This window comes from Stigmatopora argus, chromosome 22 (assembly GCF_051989625.1).
Source record: "Stigmatopora argus isolate UIUO_Sarg chromosome 22, RoL_Sarg_1.0, whole genome shotgun sequence".
Lineage (NCBI taxonomy): Eukaryota > Metazoa > Chordata > Actinopteri > Syngnathiformes > Syngnathidae > Stigmatopora > Stigmatopora argus.
Window position 1 is genome coordinate 12,105,091 of NC_135408.1, and position 21,693 is coordinate 12,126,783.

A 21,693-nucleotide genomic window follows, 5' to 3' on the forward strand; every position below is an offset into this window, starting at 1 on the left:
TTAACATTGACCTATTAACATTTTTTATCATTAACATTTTTTATCATTAACATTTTTTATCATTAACATTTTTTATCATTAACATTTTTATCATTAACATTTTTTAAACGAATACAATTATGAAATACTTTTTAAAGGCTTTTGAAACATCATGTGAAAACAAATAACCGTAGTACGTATTTTGATGGTTTCATTTTCTTTTGCGGCCTTGACTCCACCCACGTGAATGGAAACTCTGCTTGTGATTGGCTGAGCCTTTGGAGGTTTCCCCTGTCTTTTCCGGCGCACTTGTCTTCCGGCTTCCGGCTTCCGGCTGCCGTGTTTGTTTGGTTACTGGCCTGCCTTATCAATCTTGCTTAGTCTAGCTGCCAGCACTTGTTGTTCGATTGTCCGGTCGCTCGGTTCCCAAACGAAAGAACAGACAAAATGGCCACGGCCGCGGCGTCTCGCGACGACTTGAGGAAGGAACTAACCTGCCCCATCTGCCTGGAATACTACACCGAGCCTGTCATCCTCAGATGCGGACACAATTTCTGCCGCTTCTGCATCAGCATGAGCTGGGACGAAAATGGCGGCGACCACGGCTACCAGTGTCCAGAGTGCCGATCGGTGCGGTAAAAAAAATATATATATATATCCTAAATCACAATAAAAACAATAGTTTGCGCTTGTTGTGATTTCGTATGGCGATCGCCAACCTCCCATATCCTTGGCGAGCATCTTCAAGGCCAGCCCTTTCTTTGGAATACGTTTCTTTTGCTCCTATGAAGAATTGCTCTCACTCATTCGGATGCCATTGACGGTGATAGACGAGGCAGATCGACCCCAAACATGCGCTCGCATTAGCAGCCTTTCTTATGTAGGTTACTACATAAGAAAGGCTGCTAATGCTCTTTGCTGTTCATTCATAGTAGGGGTAACACTGTTAGTTTGATGGCGAGTGGCGATTTTCATCTGGGTTGTCCCTCCCTCCCCGTTAGGTGTTCAACAACAGAACCTTCACCAAGAACTATCTGGTTCAGAACCTGGTATCCAAGATGGACGACCTGGAGCGCCTGAGCTCCGTTCCGCGCCCCGCCAAGCCCCTCAAGATGGACGGCAAGTGCGAGCTGCACGGCGAAGAGCTCAAGTTGTACTGCCAGATGGACGAGGAAGCCATTTGCGTGGTGTGTCGGGAGTCCCGCGTGCACAGGTCAGCGCTCGTGCAAACCGGGGCGGGCCTCCCCGTCCCCGTCCACGTGGATCGGACGTCTATCGGTGTTCCTGAATGGCTTGTCCTCTTTTCAGAAATCACGAGGTGGCTCCGGTCTCGGAGGTAGCCCATGACATGAAGGTAAACTTCTTTTTTTTGTTTTACCGTGCACTCACGCACGCTTGTCTTAGGATAACCTGGAAAATGAGATGGTTCATCTCAAGCGGCTATCCTTCATCCATTCAAATTCTTCATAGCAATGGAACGTCCGTTTGGGTTTTGGCAGGCGGAGTTGCAGCTGCGTCTGATGAACCTCAGCCGTTTCAGGTCTCAGTGCCTGAGAGTCATCGCGGCCGACGAGCGCACCAAAAACGACGTCAGGGTAGGGCGCCCCCCCCCCCCCGCGGAACAAACGTCCGCCGGCTCAGCTTTGGCGAGGCGGTCCCAAAAGGAAAAGCACGTCGGCTTCTTTCTAGATGAAGAAGAAGCGCTTGAAAGACAAAGTGGAGGCGGACGTGGGCGCCTTGGTCCAGTTCCTGCTGGACGAGCGAGACTCTTTGCTGGACAGCCTGGACGCCGAGGAGGCGGCGGCCCTGGCCACGCTGGACGACAAGCTGGACAGCGTCAAGGCCGAGGCGGCGGTGGTGGAACGTCACGTCGCCGAGGTCCACGCCCATGCGAGCGGAGACACCACCTTTCAGGTCGCCGGCCGCCCGATCGTTCCCCAAAAAAGATAGGGTTAATGGGCGCGTTGACGGAATGTCTTTTCCTGTCTTGCTTCAGAGCCTGTGCAAGACCTTCGAAGAGTAAGTCTGCTCCGTGTTTGTTTTGATTGGAATGTCAAGGTTTTATTTTTTTCCAAGACAAGTTGCAGTACACCTCGATTTGGGCACTTGCATTCCTCGCTCTCAACTCCGTCCATTTTGTCTCTCAGGGTGGTCCACGGGAACTTGCCCGAGGTGGAGCCGGCGGACAGTCCCACCGAGTTCACCGACTTCTCGGGGCCCTTTCAGCTCATCATGTGGAAGAAGATGATGCACGTGCTGCATACCAGTGAGTTCCTCTTGCCACTCTTTTGGGGAACGCCTTTGGTCTTTTAGCGAGTCCCTCAAAGGCTTCTGGTCCGTTTGAAGCCGGCCGTGTGAGGTTTTGTCGCTTGGAGATGACGGTGTTGAGATTTCCCTCAGTTGGCCCCAATCTCTGTCACTTGGAGGGGCCGACGGGTGTCGGGATTTCCCTCAGTTGACCCCAGTCTCTGTCGCTTGGAGGCGACGGGTATAGGGACTCCCCTCAGTTGGCCCCAATCTCTGTCGCTTGGAGGAGGCGACGGTTGTCGAGACTCCCCTCAATTGGCCCCAGTCTCCGTCGCTTGGAGGAGGCGATGTTTGTCAAGACTCCCCTCAGTTGGCCCCAGTCTCCGTCGCTTGGAGGAGGCGATGGGTGTCGAGACTCCCCTCAGTTGGGCCCAGTCCCTGTCGCTTGGAGGAGGTGACGGGTGTCGAGACTCCCCCCAGTTGGCCCCAGTCTCTGTCGCTTGGAAGAGGTGACGGGTGTCGGGACTCCCCTCAGTTGGCCCCAGTCTCTGTCGCTTAGAGGAGGCGACGGGTGTCGGGACTCCCCTCAGTTGGCCCCAGTCCCTGTCGCTTGGAAGAGGTGACAGGTGTCGGGACTCCCCTCAGTTGGCCCCAGTCTCCGTCGCTTGGAGGAGGCGACGGGTGTCGAGACTCCCCCCAGTTGGCCCCAGTCCCTGTCGCTTGGAGGAGGCAACGTGTGTCGAGACTCCCCCCAGTTGGCTCCAGTCCCTGTCGCTTGGAGGAGGCGACGTGTCGAGAATCCCCTCAGTTGGCCCCAGTCCCTGTCGCTTGGAGGAGGCGACGTGTGTCAAGACTCCCCCCAGTTGGCCCCAGTCCCTGTCGCTTGGAGGAGGCGACGGGTGGCGGGACTCCCCTCAGAGTTGGCCCCAGTCTCCGTCGCTTGGAGGAGGCGACGGGTGTCGAGACTCCCGTCAGTTGGCCCCTGTCGCTTGGAGAAGGCGACGTGTGTCGAGACTCCCCCCAGTTGGCCCCAGTCCCTGTCGCTTAGAGGAGGCGACGGGTGTCGGGACTCCCCTCAGTTGGCCCCAGTCTCCGTCGCTTGGAGGAGGCGACGGATGTCGAGACTCCCCTCAGTTGGCCCCTGTCGCTTGGAGGAGGTGATGGGTGTCGAGACTCCCCTCAGTTGGCCCCAGTCTCTGTCGCTTGGAGGAGGTGACGTGTGTCGAGACTCCCCTTAGTTGGCCCCAGTCCCTGTCGCTTGGAGGAGGCGACGTGTGTCGAGACTCCCCCCAGTTGGCCACAGTCCCTGTCGCTTAGAGGAGGCGACGGGTGTCGAGACTCCCCCCAGTTGGCCCCAGTCCCTGTCGCTTGGAGAAGGCGACGTGTGTCGAGACTCCCCCCAGTTGGCTCCAGTCCCTGTCGCTTAGAGGAGGCGACGGGTGTCAAGACTCCCCCCAGTTGGCCCCAGTCCCTGTCGCTTGGAGGAGGCGACGGGTGGCGGGACTCCCCTCAGAGTTGGCCCCAGTCTCCGTCGCTTGGAGGAGGCGACGGGTGTCGAGGCTCCCCTCAGTTGGCCCCTGTCGCTTGGAGAAGGCGACGTGTGTCGAGACTCCCCCCAGTTGGCCCCAGTCCCTGTCGCTTAGAGGAGGCGACGGGTGTCGGGACTCCCCTCAGTTGGCCCCAGTCTCTGTCGCTTGGAGGAGGCGACGTGTGTCGAGACTCCCCTTAGTTGGCCCCAGTCCCTGTCGCTTGGAGGAGGCGACGTGTGTCGAGACTCCCCTCAGTTGGCCCCAGTCTCTGTCGCTTGGAGGAGGCGACGTGTGTCGAGACTCTCCTTAGTTGGCCCCAGTCCCTGTCGCTTGGAGGAGGCGACGTGTGTCGAGACTCCCCTTAGTTGGCCCCAGTCCCTGTCGCTTGGAGGAGGCGACGTGTGTCGAGACTCCCCTCAGTTGGCCCCAGTCTCTGTCGCTTGGAGGAGGCGACGTGTGTCGAGACTCTCCTTAGTTGGCCCCAGTCCCTGTCGCTTAGAGGAGGCGACGGGTGTCAAGACTCCCCCCAGTTGGCCCCAGTCCCTGTCGATTGGAGGAGGCGACGGGTGGCGGGACTCCCCTCAGAGTTGGCCCCAGTCTCCGTCGCTTGGAGAAGGCGACGGGTGTCGAGGCTCCCCTCAGTTGGCCCCTGTCGCTTGGAGAAGGCGATGTGTGTCGAGACTCCCCCCAGTTGGCCCCAGTCCCTGTCGCTTAGAGGAGGCGACGGGTGTCGGGACTCCCCTCAGTTGGCCCCAGTCTCTGTCGCTTGGAGGAGGCGACGTGTGTCGAGACTCCCCTTAGTTGGCCCCAGTCCCTGTCGCTTGGAGGAGGCGACGTGTGTCGAGACTCCCCTTAGTTGGCCCCAGTCCCTGTCGCTTGGAGGAGGCGACGTGTGTCGAGACTCCCCCCAGTTGGCTCCAGTCCCTGTCGCTTAGAGGAGGCGACGGGTGTCAAGACTCCCCCCAGTTGGCCCCAGTCCCTGTCGCTTGGAGGAGGCGACGGGTGGCGGGACTCCCCTCAGAGTTGGCCCCAGTCTCCGTCGCTTGGAGGAGGCGACGGGTGTCGAGGCTCCCCTCAGTTGGCCCCTGTCGCTTGGAGAAGGCGACGTGTGTCGAGACTCCCCCCAGTTGGCCCCAGTCCCTGTCGCTTAGAGGAGGCGACGGGTGTCGGGACTCCCCTCAGTTGGCCCCAGTCTCTGTCGCTTGGAGGAGGCGACGTGTGTCGAGACTCCCCTTAGTTGGCCCCAGTCCCTGTCGCTTGGAGGAGGCGACGTGTGTCGAGACTCTCCTTAGTTGGCCCCAGTCCCTGTCGCTTAGAGGAGGCGACGGGTGTCAAGACTCCCCCCAGTTGGCCCCAGTCCCTGTCGCTTGGAGGAGGCGACGGGTGGCGGGACTCCCCTCAGAGTTGGCCCCAGTCTCCGTCGCTTGGAGAAGGCGACGGGTGTTGAGGCTCCCCTCAGTTGGCCCCTGTCGCTTGGAGAAGGCGACGTGTGTCGAGACTCCCCCCAGTTGGCCCCAGTCCCTGTCGCTTAGAGGAGGCGACGGGTGTCGGGACTCCCCTCAGTTGGCCCCAGTCTCTGTCGCTTGGAGGAGGCGACGTGTGTCGAGACTCCCCTTAGTTGGCCCCAGTCCCTGTCGCTTGGAGGAGGCGACGTGTGTCGAGACTCCCCTCAGTTGGCCCCAGTCTCTGTCGCTTGGAGGAGGCGACGTGTGTTGAGACTCTCCTTAGTTGGCCCCAGTCCCTGTCGCTTGGAGGAGGCGACGTGTGTCGAGACTCTCCTTAGTTGGCCCCAGTCCCTGTCGCTTGGAGGAGGCGACGTGTGTCGAGACTCCCCTCAATTGGCCCCAGTCTCTGTCGCTTGGAGGAGGCGACGTGTGTCGAGACTCTCCTTAGTTGGCCCCAGTCCCTGTCGCTTGGAGGAGGCGACATGTGTCGAGACTCTCCTTAGTTGGCCCCAGTCCCTGTCGCTTGGAGGAGGCGACGTGTGTCGAGACTCCCCTTAGTTGGCCCCAGTCCCTGTCGCTTGGAGGAGGCGACGTGTGTCGAGACTCTCCTTAGTTGGCCCCAGTCCCTGTCGCTTGGAGGAGGCGACGTGTGTCGAGACTCCCCTTAGTTGGCCCCAGTCCCTGTCGCTTGGAGGAGGCGACGTGTGTCGAGACTCCCCTCAGTTGGCCCCAGTCTCTGTCGCTTGGAGGAGGCGACGTGTGTCGAGACTCTCCTTAGTTGGCCCCAGTCCCTGTCGCTTAGAGGAGGCGACGGGTGTCAAGACTCCCCCCAGTTGGCCCCAGTCCCTGTCGATTGGAGGAGGCGACGGGTGGCGGGACTCCCCTCAGAGTTGGCCCCAGTCTCCGTCGCTTGGAGAAGGCGACGGGTGTCGAGGCTCCCCTCAGTTGGCCCCTGTCGCTTGGAGAAGGCGATGTGTGTCGAGACTCCCCCCAGTTGGCCCCAGTCCCTGTCGCTTAGAGGAGGCGACGGGTGTCGGGACTCCCCTCAGTTGGCCCCAGTCTCTGTCGCTTGGAGGAGGCGACGTGTGTCGAGACTCCCCTTAGTTGGCCCCAGTCCCTGTCGCTTGGAGGAGGCGACGTGTGTCGAGACTCCCCTTAGTTGGCCCCAGTCCCTGTCGCTTGGAGGAGGCGACGTGTGTCGAGACTCCCCCCAGTTGGCTCCAGTCCCTGTCGCTTAGAGGAGGCGACGGGTGTCAAGACTCCCCCCAGTTGGCCCCAGTCCCTGTCGCTTGGAGGAGGCGACGGGTGGCGGGACTCCCCTCAGAGTTGGCCCCAGTCTCCGTCGCTTGGAGGAGGCGACGGGTGTCGAGGCTCCCCTCAGTTGGCCCCTGTCGCTTGGAGAAGGCGACGTGTGTCGAGACTCCCCCCAGTTGGCCCCAGTCCCTGTCGCTTAGAGGAGGCGACGGGTGTCGGGACTCCCCTCAGTTGGCCCCAGTCTCTGTCGCTTGGAGGAGGCGACGTGTGTCGAGACTCCCCTTAGTTGGCCCCAGTCCCTGTCGCTTGGAGGAGGCGACGTGTGTCGAGACTCTCCTTAGTTGGCCCCAGTCCCTGTCGCTTAGAGGAGGCGACGGGTGTCAAGACTCCCCCCAGTTGGCCCCAGTCCCTGTCGCTTGGAGGAGGCGACGGGTGGCGGGACTCCCCTCAGAGTTGGCCCCAGTCTCCGTCGCTTGGAGAAGGCGACGGGTGTTGAGGCTCCCCTCAGTTGGCCCCTGTCGCTTGGAGAAGGCGACGTGTGTCGAGACTCCCCCCAGTTGGCCCCAGTCCCTGTCGCTTAGAGGAGGCGACGGGTGTCGGGACTCCCCTCAGTTGGCCCCAGTCTCTGTCGCTTGGAGGAGGCGACGTGTGTCGAGACTCCCCTTAGTTGGCCCCAGTCCCTGTCGCTTGGAGGAGGCGACGTGTGTCGAGACTCCCCTCAGTTGGCCCCAGTCTCTGTCGCTTGGAGGAGGCGACGTGTGTTGAGACTCTCCTTAGTTGGCCCCAGTCCCTGTCGCTTGGAGGAGGCGACGTGTGTCGAGACTCTCCTTAGTTGGCCCCAGTCCCTGTCGCTTGGAGGAGGCGACGTGTGTCGAGACTCCCCTCAATTGGCCCCAGTCTCTGTCGCTTGGAGGAGGCGACGTGTGTCGAGACTCTCCTTAGTTGGCCCCAGTCCCTGTCGCTTGGAGGAGGCGACATGTGTCGAGACTCTCCTTAGTTGGCCCCAGTCCCTGTCGCTTGGAGGAGGCGACGTGTGTCGAGACTCCCCTTAGTTGGCCCCAGTCCCTGTCGCTTGGAGGAGGCGACGTGTGTCGAGACTCTCCTTAGTTGGCCCCAGTCCCTGTCGCTTGGAGGAGGCGACGTGTGTCGAGACTCCCCTTAGTTGGCCCCAGTCCCTGTCGCTTGGAGGAGGCGACGTGTGTCGAGACTCCCCTTAGTTGGCCCCAGTCCCTGTCGCTTGGAGGAGGCGACGTGTGTCGAGACTCTCCTTAGTTGGCCCCAGTCCCTGTCGCTTGGAGGAGGCGACGTGTGTCGAGACTCCCCTTAGTTGGCCCCAGTCCCTGTCGCTTGGAGGAGGCGACGTGTGTCGAGACTCTCCTTAGTTGGCCCCTGTCGCTTGGAGGAGGCGACGTGTGTCGAGACTCCCCTTAGTTGGCCCCAGTCCCTGTCGCTTGGAGGAGGCGACGTGTGTCGAGACTCCCCTTAGTTGGCCCCAGTCCCTGTCGCTTGGAGGAGGCGACGTGTGTCGAGACTCCCCTCAGTTGGCCCCAGTCTCCGTCGCTTGGAGGAGGCGACCGGTGTCGGGACCCCCCCTCAGTTGGCCCCAGTCCCTGTCGCTTGGAGAAGGCGACGTCTGTCGAGACTCTCCACAGTTGGCCCCAGGCAAACAAGATCTATGATAAAGTTGACCTAAAGATTTCTCTGCTTAAATGAAGAGGCGCAAAGATATACGTACTCACGACGGTGGGTTGTCTCACTAGGGGACGCAAGTCAGTTTTCTTTACTTAAGAATTCAAGCTTTATCATCTAAAATGAATCCAAAAAGCAAATAATAACAACACTTTGTATCCCAAAAACTTGTCCACGTGCTCCCTTCAGGAAATCCCACAGACAAATGACCGGCGATCAAGTCATTGCAATTTACACGCCGTTCTCCCCGCAGTGCCGCAGAACCTGACGCTGGACCCGGACACGGCGCACCCCAACCTGCTGATTTCGGACTACGACACCAAGGTGGAGGAGGTGCGCTCGCGCAACCAACCGGAGCTGGACCCGCCGGCCCGCTTCACCCGCTTCTGCGGCGTGCTGGCCACGGCGCAGTACTGCGGCGGGCAGCACTACTGGGAGGTGGACGTGCGAGACAAGGGCGTCTGGTACCTGGGCGTCACCACGCAGGGCAGCAAGCGCAAGGGCTTCATCAGCCTGACGCCGGCCGCCGGCTACTGGAGCCTGTGCCTGCAGGACCGCCTGTACGCCACCGGCACCGACGGCCGCGTGCTGGTGGCCGACTACTGGAACTCGCCGCGGGTGGGCGTCTACCTGGATTACGACCGCGGCCTGCTCAGCTTCTACGACGCCGTCACCATGAAGCTGCTGTACGTCTTCAACACCTGCTTCCACCAGCCCGTCTACCCGTTGTTCAGCCCGGGGAAGAACGACCCGGGCAGCCGTCTGCGCATCTGCCACTACTACTGAAAACAACATTGGTTTTTTTTTTACTTGGGAGTTTTGGGAACTTTTTTTCGGGGTTAAATTGATATTTGCATTGTTTTAATATGTCCTTATCACTTGGTTTTAAAATGTTTTTTTTTTTTAAATCATTCAAACGTGACAAAAAGTATGTCGTACTTTGTCTTTTTGCCTTTTAATGATTGTATACGATGATCTTTTGTGTTATGGGGGGGGTCCTTTTAAAAAGTCATGTTATGCAAATGGTAATATTTACAATGAAACTTTATTCTTCATGTTTTGGTGTCAGCTGCTATATTCAGTCAAACACACTCACAAGCACCAAAACAATAAATATGAAATACATATATTACTCTTAAAGGACAGTATTGGTGCAAAATAAAATGAGCAAATATTTGATATTTTTTGCCCTTTACTTTGACGTAAACATGATTTTTGGATTGTCTTGCATTATTTTCTTTCCAAAAAAAAGACTTACTTGTATACTTCCAAATGAAATTTTCCATTAAAAAAAAAAAGAGTCTTAACTTTTACCTGTGCTGATGATTATTTTCTCAAGCTATGTTTTGGGCTGGGGTTCTTCTACTGAAGGTAACGGTAGACCTTGAAGCAGTGGTTCCCCGAGTCCGCCACGGCCACATGTCCGTCCGACGTGAGGGCCAGACCTTGCGGGCCGTAGAGCGGGTCGCCCGACGTGTTGATGTAGGACAGGAAGGATCCCGTGCCGTCGAAAACCTTCAGACAAGGGCATTTTCGTTCATTTGGACCGGATTCGACCCGTGTGACGTTGAACCCTTCCTTTCATGCACCAAAAAAACATCAGCTAGCATTTTCAATGGGAAAGGCCAATGAACATTTTTTTTTTTAAATAGTCAACTAGAAAAGGGTTAAATGAGCAAAAATCGTCAGTCCACAGAGTTGAGCTATTTTTAGATTAAAGTTGCAAACGCCAATTAAAATACATTGAGTCAAGAAGTGAAAAATACATTTTTTTTCTGACGTCTGATGTTCATTGGAATGATTAGCGGTGGCTTTTGACCTCGCCTGCTCCTTTTCTGTTCTGTTCTGTTCTGGGTTAGGGCTTTGGAAGAAGTCCCTTTCCAAATATGGCCTTGTTTCCTATCGCCAGCCAACTGAAGCGCGCCCCCCCCCCCCCCCATAAATTGTGTGTGTTTTTGCGTTACCTGTATCCTGCTGTTCCCCCAGTCGGCCACGATGATGTTGCCGTTGGCGTCCACGGCCACGCCGGTGGGCGCGTTAAATTGCCCGTTGCCTTCGCCGTGAGAGCCGAATTTGAAGAGAAACTGTCCGTCGGCGCTGTACACCTTGACGGAGTGGTTGTGGAAGTCGCTCACGATGATTTCGTTCTTGTTGTTGACGGCCACGAAATGCGGACCTGCAAACGGCGGGAAAGAAAAAAAGCAAAAGTGAGTCAGGTTGGAAGATTTCACGGGACGATCCGATTGGCTTAGAGACACGTCAGTCACTCCGGGCCATTTTCAACCAAGCGCCACAGACGTCCAGTCCATTTTGACTCGGAGGCTTGGCGGCGACCGTTCGCAGGCTGCCAAGCCCTCCCCCTGTCAGTGGATTGGTCGCCCGTGAGTTTATCGAGCCGTGGAATGACGGAAATTGGAAATGTCCAATTCCACGAGCTTGGTGAAAAACGAGTGGTCGTGCAGTAGCAGTAGTTTTTTCTCCGGCGGTTAGTTTGCGGCTCAAATCGGGGCGTGACGGCTACTAAACGGGTTGCCGGCGCGACCCATCAGACTGCAAACAAACGTTACTTACTGAAGACCGAGCCCGACTTATTTACGCTCGGAAGAAGTTTGTCTGAGTGGAAAAACAAAGACAAGAACAACGGTACAACACAAACATGGAAAGAAAAACCAGAGAATGAGATTTTTAAAAAATAAAACAGCAACAAAATAGCACATGACGTTAGCACTTTTTCCATTATTTGCGGAAAAACACAGCGCATTTTCTCACGATAAAGTCACTTTTCGACTTTGCCAAAACGGTCGAATGGTGGCAGAAACATTTTGTCGACATCTTTGTTTTCTCTGATGCTGCTTTTCTTTTGTTTTAGCAAACAATACGTCTTTTATTTTAGGCACAATCTCAAATTGAATTTTTTTTTTATACTCGAGTCATTCAGATTGTATTTTGAACAGGATTCCTTTTGTTTTTGCTAACCTGCAAATTGTCGGTCGGTGACGCCGCGTCCCCCGAACTTGGTGAGCAGCTTCCCGTTGGCCTGGAAGATGAAGACGCAGCACGCCTTGTTGTCCACGGCGATGATGTGGCCGTTCTTGTCCACGGCCACGCCCTTGGGACCCATCAGACGGCCCGATCCGATCTTGTTCTGCCCGGCGACCACGGCGCGCTACGTCACGCCCGCTAACCCTTTTCGAAGCGCCGCCAATGGGTCTGACCTTGAACTTTCCGTCCGGAGAGAAGATGCTGACCCAGCGGTTGTCGTAATCGGCCACCACGATGTCGCCGCCGGGGTCCACGCCCACGCCGGTGGGCCGCTGCAGTTGACCGGGCGAGCGGCCCCGGACGCCAAAGCGCATCTTGAACTGCCCGTCGTTGGAGAAAACCTAAAGGAGGAGGCACGCCGAAATCGTGAGGAGGACCAACGTCGCTAAAAATCACATTGCTACTACTGACAAATAACGTGCTCAAGCTACGTGATTCAACTTTTCCACATCTAGTTTTCGACCGCCGGTCGCCATACCCAAGATGGCCGCCACCGGTACGGGAATCCCGGGGTAAAAAAACCCAAGCAAACCTGGATGCATTGATTGTTGCTGTCGGCCACCACCAGTCGGCCGTTCCCCGACGCCGAAATTCCCTGGAGGTTAGTGAACTCGCCGCGCTCTCGGCCACGGGATCCTGAAAAAAAGAGCAAACGGGAGTGGACGGCCGGACCCCCCCTTTGACAAAAACTGACCGACTCTGTAGATGAGCTCGTCCTCGATGGGGTTCTCCTTCTTCTTGGCGCCGTGCATGCCGCAGGGCCGGCGGACGGCCCTCTGCCGCACGTGTCCGCCGGCGGGCGACTTGACGCGGCGCTTGACGTCGCCGCCGTCGGGCGTGGCCGGCGGCTCGCGGGGCTTGAGCGCGCGCAGGCGGAAGGGGCTCCCCCGCAGCGGCTGCCCGTAGAGGCTGAGCGCCAGGGCGTACTCGCCCTCGCCGCGCAGCGCGTAGCCCACCTCGTAGGTGCCGTTCTTGTTGTCCGTCACCTCGGGCGGGGCCGACCGGCCCCCGTGACCCGCCACCGCCGCGATCTCCGCTTTCAAAAGGGCGTTGCCCGTCCTCACCAGCTCGCCGTCCTGCCGGTCAAAAAGGAGCGTCCGTCACCCAGGCCCCGACACGGGGCGACGACGGGACGGGGCCGCGTACTTTGTCTTTGGTGGTGACGGTGACGGTGCGCCGCTGGCCCACGGTGGCCAGGCGCAGGCCGTCGCCCGTGGCCACCGAAGTGTGCGCCACCGCCGACGTGGTGAGGAGAACGCCCAAATTCTGGATGGAGCGTCGCAGCCCCTCCGTCTCCACCTGAAGGCCACCAACGCGGGGGACCGTCGGACCGAGAGCCAGGGGGTGAAGCGGCGGGGGGTCGGCCGGCGCCCACCTGGCAGTCGAGGTGCGCGTTTTGATGCGGTGTCTCTGGGAAGTCTTGCATGGCCAGCGCCGCCACGCGCTCGCTCATTTGCTTCTGCAGCAGAAGAACCTAGAGGCAACCAAATGACTTGATATTTTCACCGGGGCCGGCCGGGCGCTCGCTGTCCGTTTGGACCATGTTTTGCCAGACAATTTTTCTCACCTCGGCGGCGCCGCCGTGGCAAAGCGCCCGCTCGGTGAAGCTGCAGCTGCTGCGGATCTGCTCGCGGCCTCGGAGCAGGGCGCTCCGCTGGGCCTCCAGGACCTTCTGTTTGGCGCCGCAGACGCTCTCCAGGTCGGCCAGCAGCGCCGCTTTGCGCCGTTCCAGGGCCCCTTCCAACTCCTGGAAGGCGGCGCCGATCTCCGCCGCCGCCCGGTCCCGGCGCTCCGTCAGCTGCCGGGAGATCTCGCCCACCAGGTCCACGGCCGCCGTCAGCTGCGGTAACCTGCCCGGGGCCAAAGGTACAGATTTGCCGGAGGTCGTCGGGGGGTCGCGTCGTCAACAAACGTCGGTCGCTCACCTGGCGCGCGCCTCGTCCAGCTGCCTCTGGAGCGCCGCCTTGTGCTGCTCCACCACGTCCGGCAGCGGCACGGTGACGTGCTCCCCGTGCTCGCCTCGCGTGCACTCCAGACACATGGCCGTCTCGCACGACTCGCAGTAAAAGTCCATCACCTGCGTGGGGCGACGCAGCGTGTGAGGTCGATTGGTTGCCGGTCTTTTGGTCGCCGTCTTTTGGTCGCCGGTCTTTTGGTCGTGGTCAAAAGACTGGCGACCAAAAGACCGGCGACCAACCAAGGTAAAACAACACGGTCTACGCATCAATCAAAGCCAACAATGGCCCTGAGCAGTTTCACTGAGCCGACGTGCAAGTGTAGAAGAGTTTGTATGTACATGAGTTGTCCCCAAACAATAAAAGTCCGGGAAATTTGGAGCTTTTCTTTAGCCTAATAATTAATAGGGCATTAAGTATGACTAAATAGTCATTCGCAGTTGGTATTTAGGGAATTTGAGCAACTATTTAAATGCTAATTATCAATAACCTTCCGGGCAATCAAAAGGCCGAGTCCGAGGCTGGTGTGGTCGCGCCGCCACTCACCTGGCCCTCGTGGTTGGGGCAGCTCAGCGCCTGGGCCGCGCCCACCGACGTCGGGATGGCGTCGTGGCTCTCGGCCGGGGAACACTCGGGCTCTCGTTGGAGGACCTGAAAGAGCACGTTGGCGTTTCAAAAGTTGGGAAAAAAACGCATTAACGAGGGACCAAACCGCTTCCGTCCGTAGCCGTTACGTCGGGTCCCTTCCGACATATTGGGGGTCTATTCCGGAAGATGGGGGCCCCCGAATAAAGCCGGCCATCCCGGCAGAAATGTCACTCCTACGTGGGCCTACCTCCATCAGGTTGGTGATGAAGAAGTTGTTCTGCAGGGCCCCGACGCCCTTCTCGGGCAGGATGGACGTCTGGCGGCACACCGGACACGACAGCGTCAAAGATTGGGCCGGGATGTAGTTGTGCAGGCAGCTGCGCCAAGGCAGGAAATACCCCACAGTTACTTTTGGCACCCAACCAACCACGCTTTTCTTAACAGATACAAAAACATGGACGTCCGACAGTTCGTGTTGTCTTAGCTACAAGTCCATTTTTGATTTTTTTCAATTCTTTTTAGACAACCTATGAAGTGCCTTGGACGAAAGCTCCGGGAAATGAATGTCCGATTTGTAAGAGTATTTTTTGAACGGATAGATTTGGAAAAATGACTGGCAAGTGGAAAAAGAGGTTCACAATCAGGACACCCCATAACACACACAAGCAGGCACAATTCAGGCCAATGTGTAGGGAATCGAGGGGAGGGGGGGGGGGGGGGGGGGGGGGGGGGGCGGCTACTGAACCGCAACAGGTGGCTAATACTGTGGGAATGCCGAGGCTAGCGTCACACTTTGAACTTTTTATAAACGCACTAGCGAAGGCGTTGCTATTTTTTTTTAAATTAAACTTCAGATTCCAAGTCAAAAAGAAGAAGTTGCTTCCCCAAAAAATAAATAGGAAAAGCAAGTGAAGACCAAACATCACCAGTAGTTTTCTCCCTTTTGGCTCGTTTGAGCTCAACCAGCCACAGCAGGGCCACAAAACAAAGGATTAACACCATTTTCATTTTACACGCGCACACGCGCATACACGCACGGTCACAGACTTTGAAAAGGCTCGGGGCGACGAGGCATTACCTTTCGCAGAAGGTGTGCAAACAGGGCAACACTTTGGGGTTGCGATAATGCTCCAGACAGATGCTGCACACCAAAAACTGCTTGTCGATCTGCCGCACCACCGTCCCGCCGGACTCCCGCGCGGCCATGGCGCTCGGTCGGTGGAGGACCGCTAGGTGGAGGCCCGCTCGCCTCCGCCTCCGCTCACAACCTGCCGCAAAAAACGACAAAGTTCAAGCCGCGTCGATAGGATAAGCCGATCAAAAGTCGTCATTGTTGTTGTGGTTCTTGGGGGGCGGGGGGCTTAGTATGGCAACAAGGAGCTTGCCAGACCCAGACAAAAGGCACATTCTTCTTCCGATCGTACGCAAGACATTACTTTCACTCTACTACGTCATCCACACGGGAAGGACGGCAAAAACACGGAGAAAGCGTCCCGGTCCAAAAGAGCCGCACATCTGTCGCTGGCGGAATTAACGGCCCCCCGCCGCCACTTGACACACAAGCACGCCCGACGGCCACGGGCGACCAATCGCCGCGTAAGCTTGGGGATATTTGAAACAATGAAGTTTGGGTTTAAAAACAACACCTGACTGCAATCCATTGAATACACAGAAGATCTTTTGGTGGGAATGAAATCCTGTCCTCACTGCGGCCTTTGTCGGAAAACTTTGCCCGCCGCTGGTTTAATCCAAGTATGTGGAGAGAGAGAGAGAGAGAGAGAGAGAGAGAGCAAGTCGGGAAGCGGTCAAAAATCCCGTTTAGAAGCAGACGAAACAAAACATTGACCGGGCAATGACACGGCTCTAAATTTAGCCTCAGTGAGAGCAGCTTGCTAAAATAAGTTGGCTTGCAGGGCCACATTTCAAAATATTTCTTTTTCGCAGGCGACAAACCAACAAAAGTGATACTTGAAATGCCCCCCCGCCCCCCAAAAAACTAAACAATTTTTGTAAACAATGGAGAGCGATCGCCGAGAAAAGTGAAAAATCCCAGCGGGGTCAGCACAAAATATTCCCAGGAGCAAAAGAAGTACATGAAAATCCATTTAAGTGAAAGGCACGTACACTCAGTGACAGTAGGAAATGGAATCCTACTACTTCCTATGGGCTGGTTCCTGTTTTTCTGCCCCGGGGCCCCAAAACAGATGCGCCCATCTCGCATCCGTCATCGCCGCCGTCCACACGCGCACCTTCGCCGAGCGTCATTGGCGAGTCAGGTCATTCCCGGCAGAAAATGGGGTAACTCCTTCCCGCCCGTCGCTGCCCGTCGCTACCCGCTTCCCGTCCTCCTGACGGCTGTGCTCACACGCGCAAATACTTCAAGTACACACTCACAAGGGAAGCCCCTCCTTCTGTCTAGCGCTCCGATTGGCTGGGAAGCCAGGAAAAAGGGGGGCCGTCACGGGCCAACAATTTGTGTCGAGTGGTTGCACGGCGGTCGGGAAGGAATCGCCCGAGCGGAATCATACGCTAATGGCGCTAATTTATCATGCCAGGTCAAATCATGGCAAATGTTCCCAAGATCAAAACAATGATGGTAAAAAAGTGCTGAAGAAAAACTGTTAAAATTTCTTTCAAGGACTATGTCAAGATTCAACTACATTAAATGAAAAAAAAAATCTAAAGGGGATGCCGACATTAAATTGTAAATATATGTGGATAGTATATATGAATACATGGAGAGATGATAGTATATTAATAGGATTTAAACACTGTTTACATGCCTTATTTCTTTTCTATCTATCAATTTGTATTTATTCAGCCTAAAAATTCATCATTTGATTTCACATTCATACAGAGTGGCACAAAAAAAAAAAATCAGGAAATCTTTAACCAGCCAATAAAATCACGACCGATGAAAGGAAAAGATTTCATTCATAGCAATTGGAACAAAGAAGGGTTTTGGGGGGGGTTAAAATGGTGTCCCTTGAATGGTTATTTCAAATTGGAATTCACCGTAGTGGCTAAAATGGCGGACTTGCTCATGTCTGCCAATAGGCACTTGGAAAAGTCCGGTTTTGTTGGACTAAAGCGTGAAAGTGGACCGACCGGGACGCGGTTTACGCCTTCAAAGCTCTTTCGCGTCTCTCCAAACGAGCGGTGACGGAAGCCGGCGTTACGTAAGACGCGGTGGCACGTTCCCCTCGATGACGACACATTGGCTTCGCTGGGATATTTAAAGGAACAAATTATTTCAGGGTGGGCAGCTCGGCCCCGCGGCACAACTCCCCCCCCCCAACACACACACTCACTGCTAATACGGCGCGCGGGAATCACGTGCGCGTTGCGTAATCGTGGATACGAGTGTGTTTATTTCCCAGAGGGGGAGGGGGGGGTTTAGTAGTCATTGTGTGCGGGGACGAAGGTCAGCTAAATGATGTCAAATGTTAACGAGGGCCACATCAACTGGATCTGTTCCTTTGACAAACATCGCAAAATGGGATTTTAACCGTCATGTTCACTTTGCTGCCATATCTAAAAATAATAGAATAAATATGTAGGCAAATCGCTAGGACACTCAGAAAATGTCATAATGAAATAAACATCACCAAAAGTTCTCCATTTTAAAGTTTCACTTCGAGGGGCAATTTACTCCACTTTTGGGATGTGGGAGGAAAGTGGAGTACCCGGAGAAAACCCAGGCAAGCAAGCTCGGGGAGAACATGCAAAGGCCCCACAGTGAGGAGCCAGGAGGGATCGAACCCTCAACCCCTGAACGGTGAGCCCAACTGGCTAACCACTGAACCACTGTGCTGCCATTCACATTGCAATCTTATAATGATCAAGTTAACGTTCACATTAAAAGCTTTCTAACTAAACTTTGCCACCTTTGACCAATGTGAAAACCGAACTAGTGGAAAAAGTAAAAATGAGCAGCGCAACGTTGTCGTGCTCAAATGTGACGCCTATGGTGCCGTGACGTGATATTGAACTTGATTTTTCTGGTGTGCCAGTAATAGTCCACTTTCATACTACTCAACCTATGGAATGAAAGTCTTCTGATGTGATTGGAGCCCTACTTGAGCATCCTTGCCGTCCCTCTCCACATTCCAGTCGTACCAGTTGGACATTCCACTCTGGCCCCCACACCCGGAGGTTTCCCTTTTGGGCCGCTCCACCCCCGCGAACCTCTACTTTGTACAAATCTTCTTACTTTTTGGCTAAATTAAGGAGGATAACCCAGCACATCACTCGGGAACACACACAAAAAAAGACAGAAGCAACGCTGGACTTACCCACAGACGGAGGACTTTGGACAGACGTCTCAGCGGCGGTCGGTCCGGCCTTTAAGTGTGTCGTCGTCAGCGGGCACGCGCGCGCCTGCCTTTAAAGCGGACGTGGAGACGTAGCCCGCCAGCTGATTGGGCGGGACGGGATGGACCAATTGCGGGGGAGATGAGCAGGCTGGAGGAGAGATGGCAACAAAGAGGAGCTTTTTGGAATTCCTCGTGTGCTCAATTGGAAGGACGAGGAGATGCTGGGTGTGTGTGCGTGTTTCCATGGTGACAGCATCCAGCACATATGGCACGCATCCTTGGGGAAAAAGAAAAGGCAGAGATTTTTTTTACATGCATTACGACACTACTCCAATGCATAAAATATTCAACTAAAAAGAGAAATATAGACCCGTTCAAGAACGAGATGCCACAACTGAATATTCACTTTGAACTATTTGGGTAACCCCAAAAAATAAGTATACAAAGTAAAAACAAAAAAAACTAACGTTAACTTCTCTTGCCTAACTTTGAAGCAAATGCCAAGCACAGTTTTTAATACCTAATTGGAAGAAATGTTCTACTTAAACACCTGGAAATGTTTATAGTAACACAACTAAAATGCTACACATTATTCTATCATTAACCAGGATTATTTATTGAGTAAGCAAACCAAACGTTCCAAGTCGTGTGTAAACATGAAATGTGGAAGCTGTCCACAAGTAATCCCAAAACTCAAGTCCAAACTCCAAGTGAGGTAAGAAACAAGTCCAGAACCACGCAAGTCAAAATCAAGCTAACTAAAGCCGAATGATAGAAAAGCAACCCGATACCGAGCCAAAACCCAGAAACACGCCAACGTACCATTTAAACTTGGCGTCTCCAAACTGGAATCTATGGTGTCGTTTTTTTGGTCGAACTAACTGATCCAGCACACATATTTTAACCAGTAAATGTTTAGCTAAAAAACAACAATAGCCGACTACAATCAATTGTTTACACAGAAGAGTGTGGAAATGTGAGTACTGTAATCGACGTAAACTACTAGCACCTGCCTTCAGCAATTAAACTCGCTGGTCTCTCTGAGACCATCAGTCCGCTAGAGGGCGCCCGTTCGTTGAACAACAAACCGTAGAAGAGGACGCGTGGAAGACGACGCCGGAAAACACTCCAAAATGTCTGCTCCCAAAACCATTCCGAAAGATGCGCAGGTGATTTCAAATTTTCAAGCGTCTTTTCTCGTTCAGATGGCTGTGGCCGAGCCGTTGTAACGTTGTAGATATTCAACTTTTATGCCATAGCTTCCTGACTGTTTTTTTGTTGCCGCTAACTTGTTAGCATGGACGTTGTAACCATGCTACCTGGACGGCTAATGTCAACAATATTGTCTCAATACCGTTGCAATTATTTTTGAGACCCCAGACATGAATTCGTGCACATGAGATAAGTGTTGAATACAATCGAATTTGGCATGGACGATTTTAACTACAATCATTGGTTCTTGTCCTACGTTAAAATGTCGAATATTATTTGAACGTATTGCATTGGGTTTGGCTTGATGCATGAATTTTCACAAAATAAAGGTAATTGTACGCACAAAGTTTTTTTAATTGCATATTAGTGCAATTGCTTTCTTGTTTTTTTACGTTATTAGACGTCAAAAGGTGTACCAAATTTAATGTTTTGAAAAGTGCCAATGTTGATCAAAATGTAAGTGCGTGGTGTTTTTATGTATTTTTTTTTGAGTGTGCTATCCGGTTACTGCTAACGATAAGTTGCTTTTGATTGTTTTCAGGTGATGATGCAGATCCTGAAGGATATGGGAGTGACGGAGTACGAGCCCCGTGTCATCAACCAAATGTTGGAGTTCACCTACAGTAGGTCATCGGCATGGTAGAAGTGGGCAACGCCTGCGAGCCGACGCCACCTTCTCTCTCCTCAGGATACGTGACCAGCATCATCGAGGATGCCAAGATCTACGCCACGCACGCCAAGAAGTCCAGCGTGGATGCCGACGACATCAAATTGGCTATTCAGTGCCGCATGGACCAGTCCTTCACGTCGCCGCCACCCAGAGATGTAATATATATATATATATTTTTGAGTCTGGTGCGGCCCACACCACTCGCGTTTGTTTCCCTTCTCCTTCAGTTCCTGTTGGAGGTGGCTCGGCAGAAGAACCAGACGCCACTTCCGCTGATCAAACCGTACACGGGACCCCGCCTCCCTCCAGATCGCTACTGTCTGACGGCGCCAAACTACCGTCTCAAGTTCTTGCCCAAGAAAGTGGCTTCGGCCGGCAGGATAACAGCGCCGCGCCTCAGCGTAAGCGCCGTGTCCAGCAGGCCGGCCACGCCCACATCTGGTCAGTACGCCTTTTTTTTTTGAAACAGTGACCACAGTATAGTTGCCCCGATCGAAGCCCTTCGTCGTGTTTGCAGGAAACACGTCCGTTCAGTCGGTGGGCGGCGCCAAAGTGGGACCGCCCGTGTCGCTGACGGGTCAGAGGTTCACCGTGCAGATCCCGCCCCCCTCCCAAAGCGCTGGCACTAAAAGCGGTAAGACGACAAACGATAGGCGGCTCGGAAGGAGCGCCCCCGACGACCAATCTGTTTTCTCGGCAGCCCCGTTGGTCACGCCCACCGCTTCCAGCGTGCTCATCAACCCTTCTCTGATTGGCTCCAAGAACATCCTCATCACCACCAACATGGCCGCTCAGAGCGGCGGCGGGGAATCGCTCAAGAGGAAACACCAGGACGACGACGATTATGACAACTTGTGACAAAACACGCGCACACTTGGACGTTTTTTTTTTCCACTTTTAATCCTAAAAACAATTTCAATTAAAAAAAAAAAACAAGAAAAACAATGTGAATGATTATGACCAAGCATTAAAGTCGCTTCCTGTTTGTGGCAAAAGTTAGCGCACATTTTGACACATCACGCACGTGGCAAAAAACTTAGCGCACATGCACGACTAAAACGACCACGACGACCAATTACGGCACTTCAAAGAACATGCTCCGCCTCTGTCCCTTCGGGGGCGTGGCCAACCACTGTGCAGAGCCAAAAGGCATAGGAAGAAAAAAATGCGGAACTGCTTAGGATTTTCCCCACGTGGAATCAGATGCCAAAAGATGTACATATTACTGGCAAAAGGGGATTGTGGCACTTAAACCTTTCAAAGTAAAAGCAATCTTTTTAACGTATTGTCTAAAATTGAAAAACAAGGCTGTAAAAAGAGATGAAGCAATCAACGCCAGCAGCTGCACAATTTGGAACAAAAAATGCGCGTGGAAATGTTAGAAGTGACGCAGGCGACGCCCCCTGCGGGTATCAACATCTTTGCAAAATCAACATATTGTATCTGTACATGACGCCATCATCATCGCCACAGGAAAAAAAGAAACCGCTAAACATTCATCAAGATTTAAAAATAAAATGTGGCAGACGCCTAGCTTCCTTTTTTTTTTTTTGTTGACACACTTCAAGCAGCCGTTTAGCCGCCTCGTCAACTCACCGTTGTTTGCACTTGAAATTTTCTCGGTAAATTGAAAGCCCGCTATGGCAAAAACCTTTGTGTGGTTGGCAGAAAAGAAACCGTCGGAACAATGACATATTTCATTTTGTAAAACGGCCCCAAATGTGAGGTAAAGGAATCATCCCAGTTTCAGCAGGCGACGGGAATTCC

The 21,693-nt window shown here is 54.2% G+C and overlaps 3 protein-coding genes across 5 annotated transcripts; 2 read left to right on the plus strand and 1 right to left on the minus strand.

Moving 5' to 3' along the window:
* Positions 1-284: 284 nt before the first annotated feature.
* Positions 285-9,324, plus strand: trim47 (tripartite motif containing 47). Its single transcript, XM_077591739.1, has 8 exons — positions 285-609; positions 981-1,192; positions 1,288-1,333; positions 1,479-1,574; positions 1,669-1,893; positions 1,976-1,998; positions 2,127-2,245; positions 8,397-9,324. Exons 1-8 carry the CDS (start codon positions 427-429, stop codon positions 8,927-8,929), a joined length of 1,437 nt encoding a protein of 478 aa, XP_077447865.1. The 5' UTR covers positions 285-426; the 3' UTR covers positions 8,930-9,324.
* On the minus strand, positions 9,170-16,112 carry LOC144067785 (tripartite motif-containing protein 3-like). 2 transcript variants are annotated; one of them, XM_077591731.1, is made up of 15 exons: positions 15,853-16,112; positions 14,807-14,996; positions 13,976-14,105; positions 13,687-13,791; positions 13,111-13,262; positions 12,753-13,035; positions 12,561-12,659; positions 12,332-12,484; positions 11,880-12,261; positions 11,718-11,821; positions 11,359-11,526; positions 11,120-11,288; positions 10,715-10,756; positions 10,108-10,319; positions 9,170-9,658 (listed from the first exon to the last, which is right to left on the minus strand). In XM_077591731.1, the coding sequence occupies exons 1-15, from the start codon at positions 15,947-15,949 to the stop codon at positions 9,506-9,508; spliced, it is 2,439 nt and encodes an 812-aa protein (XP_077447857.1). In that variant the 5' UTR covers positions 15,950-16,112; the 3' UTR covers positions 9,170-9,505. The 2 variants fall into 2 exon arrangements, with proteins under 2 accessions (XP_077447857.1, XP_077447858.1); XM_077591732.1 differs by lacking the exon at positions 10,715-10,756 and having other exon boundaries at positions 15,853-16,110.
* A 2,966-nt stretch (positions 16,113-19,078) lies between these two features.
* On the plus strand, positions 19,079-21,459 carry taf9 (TAF9 RNA polymerase II, TATA box binding protein (TBP)-associated factor). 2 transcript variants are annotated; one of them, XM_077591746.1, is made up of 7 exons: positions 19,238-19,585; positions 19,657-19,712; positions 19,798-19,879; positions 19,945-20,081; positions 20,154-20,367; positions 20,444-20,560; positions 20,627-21,459. In XM_077591746.1, exons 1-7 carry the CDS (start codon positions 19,561-19,563, stop codon positions 20,782-20,784), a joined length of 789 nt encoding a protein of 262 aa, XP_077447872.1. In that variant the 5' UTR covers positions 19,238-19,560; the 3' UTR covers positions 20,785-21,459. The 2 variants fall into 2 exon arrangements, with proteins under 2 accessions (XP_077447874.1, XP_077447872.1); XM_077591748.1 differs by lacking the exons at positions 19,238-19,585; positions 19,657-19,712 and adding an exon at positions 19,079-19,213.
* Positions 21,460-21,693: the final 234 nt, after the last annotated feature.

Excerpts from the sequence above, each read along its gene's own strand:
- taf9 (XM_077591746.1), top strand. The coding sequence starts at position 19,561 with ATGCATGAATTTTCACAAAATAAAG. Across the intron at positions 19,713-19,797 it reads GTGCCAATGTTGATCAAAAT|GTGATGATGCAGATCCTGAA; the intron begins GTAAGTGCGTGG and ends GATTGTTTTCAG. Across the intron at positions 20,368-20,443 it reads GCCGGCCACGCCCACATCTG|GAAACACGTCCGTTCAGTCG; the intron begins GTCAGTACGCCT and ends TCGTGTTTGCAG.
- LOC144067785 (XM_077591731.1), bottom strand. The coding sequence starts at position 15,949 with ATGCGAGATGGGCGCATCTGTTTTGGGGCCCCGGGGCAGAAAAACAGG. Across the intron at positions 11,527-11,717 it reads GCAACAATCAATGCATCCAG|GTTTTCTCCAACGACGGGCA; the intron begins GTTTGCTTGGGT and ends CTCCTCCTTTAG. Across the intron at positions 10,757-11,119 it reads CACCGACCGACAATTTGCAG|ACAAACTTCTTCCGAGCGTA; the intron begins GTTAGCAAAAAC and ends TTTTCCACTCAG.
- trim47 (XM_077591739.1), top strand. The coding sequence starts at position 427 with ATGGCCACGGCCGCGGCGTCTCGCGACGACTTGAGGAAGGAACTAACC. Across the intron at positions 1,193-1,287 it reads CGGGAGTCCCGCGTGCACAG|AAATCACGAGGTGGCTCCGG; the intron begins GTCAGCGCTCGT and ends TCCTCTTTTCAG. Across the intron at positions 1,575-1,668 it reads GCACCAAAAACGACGTCAGG|ATGAAGAAGAAGCGCTTGAA; the intron begins GTAGGGCGCCCC and ends GCTTCTTTCTAG.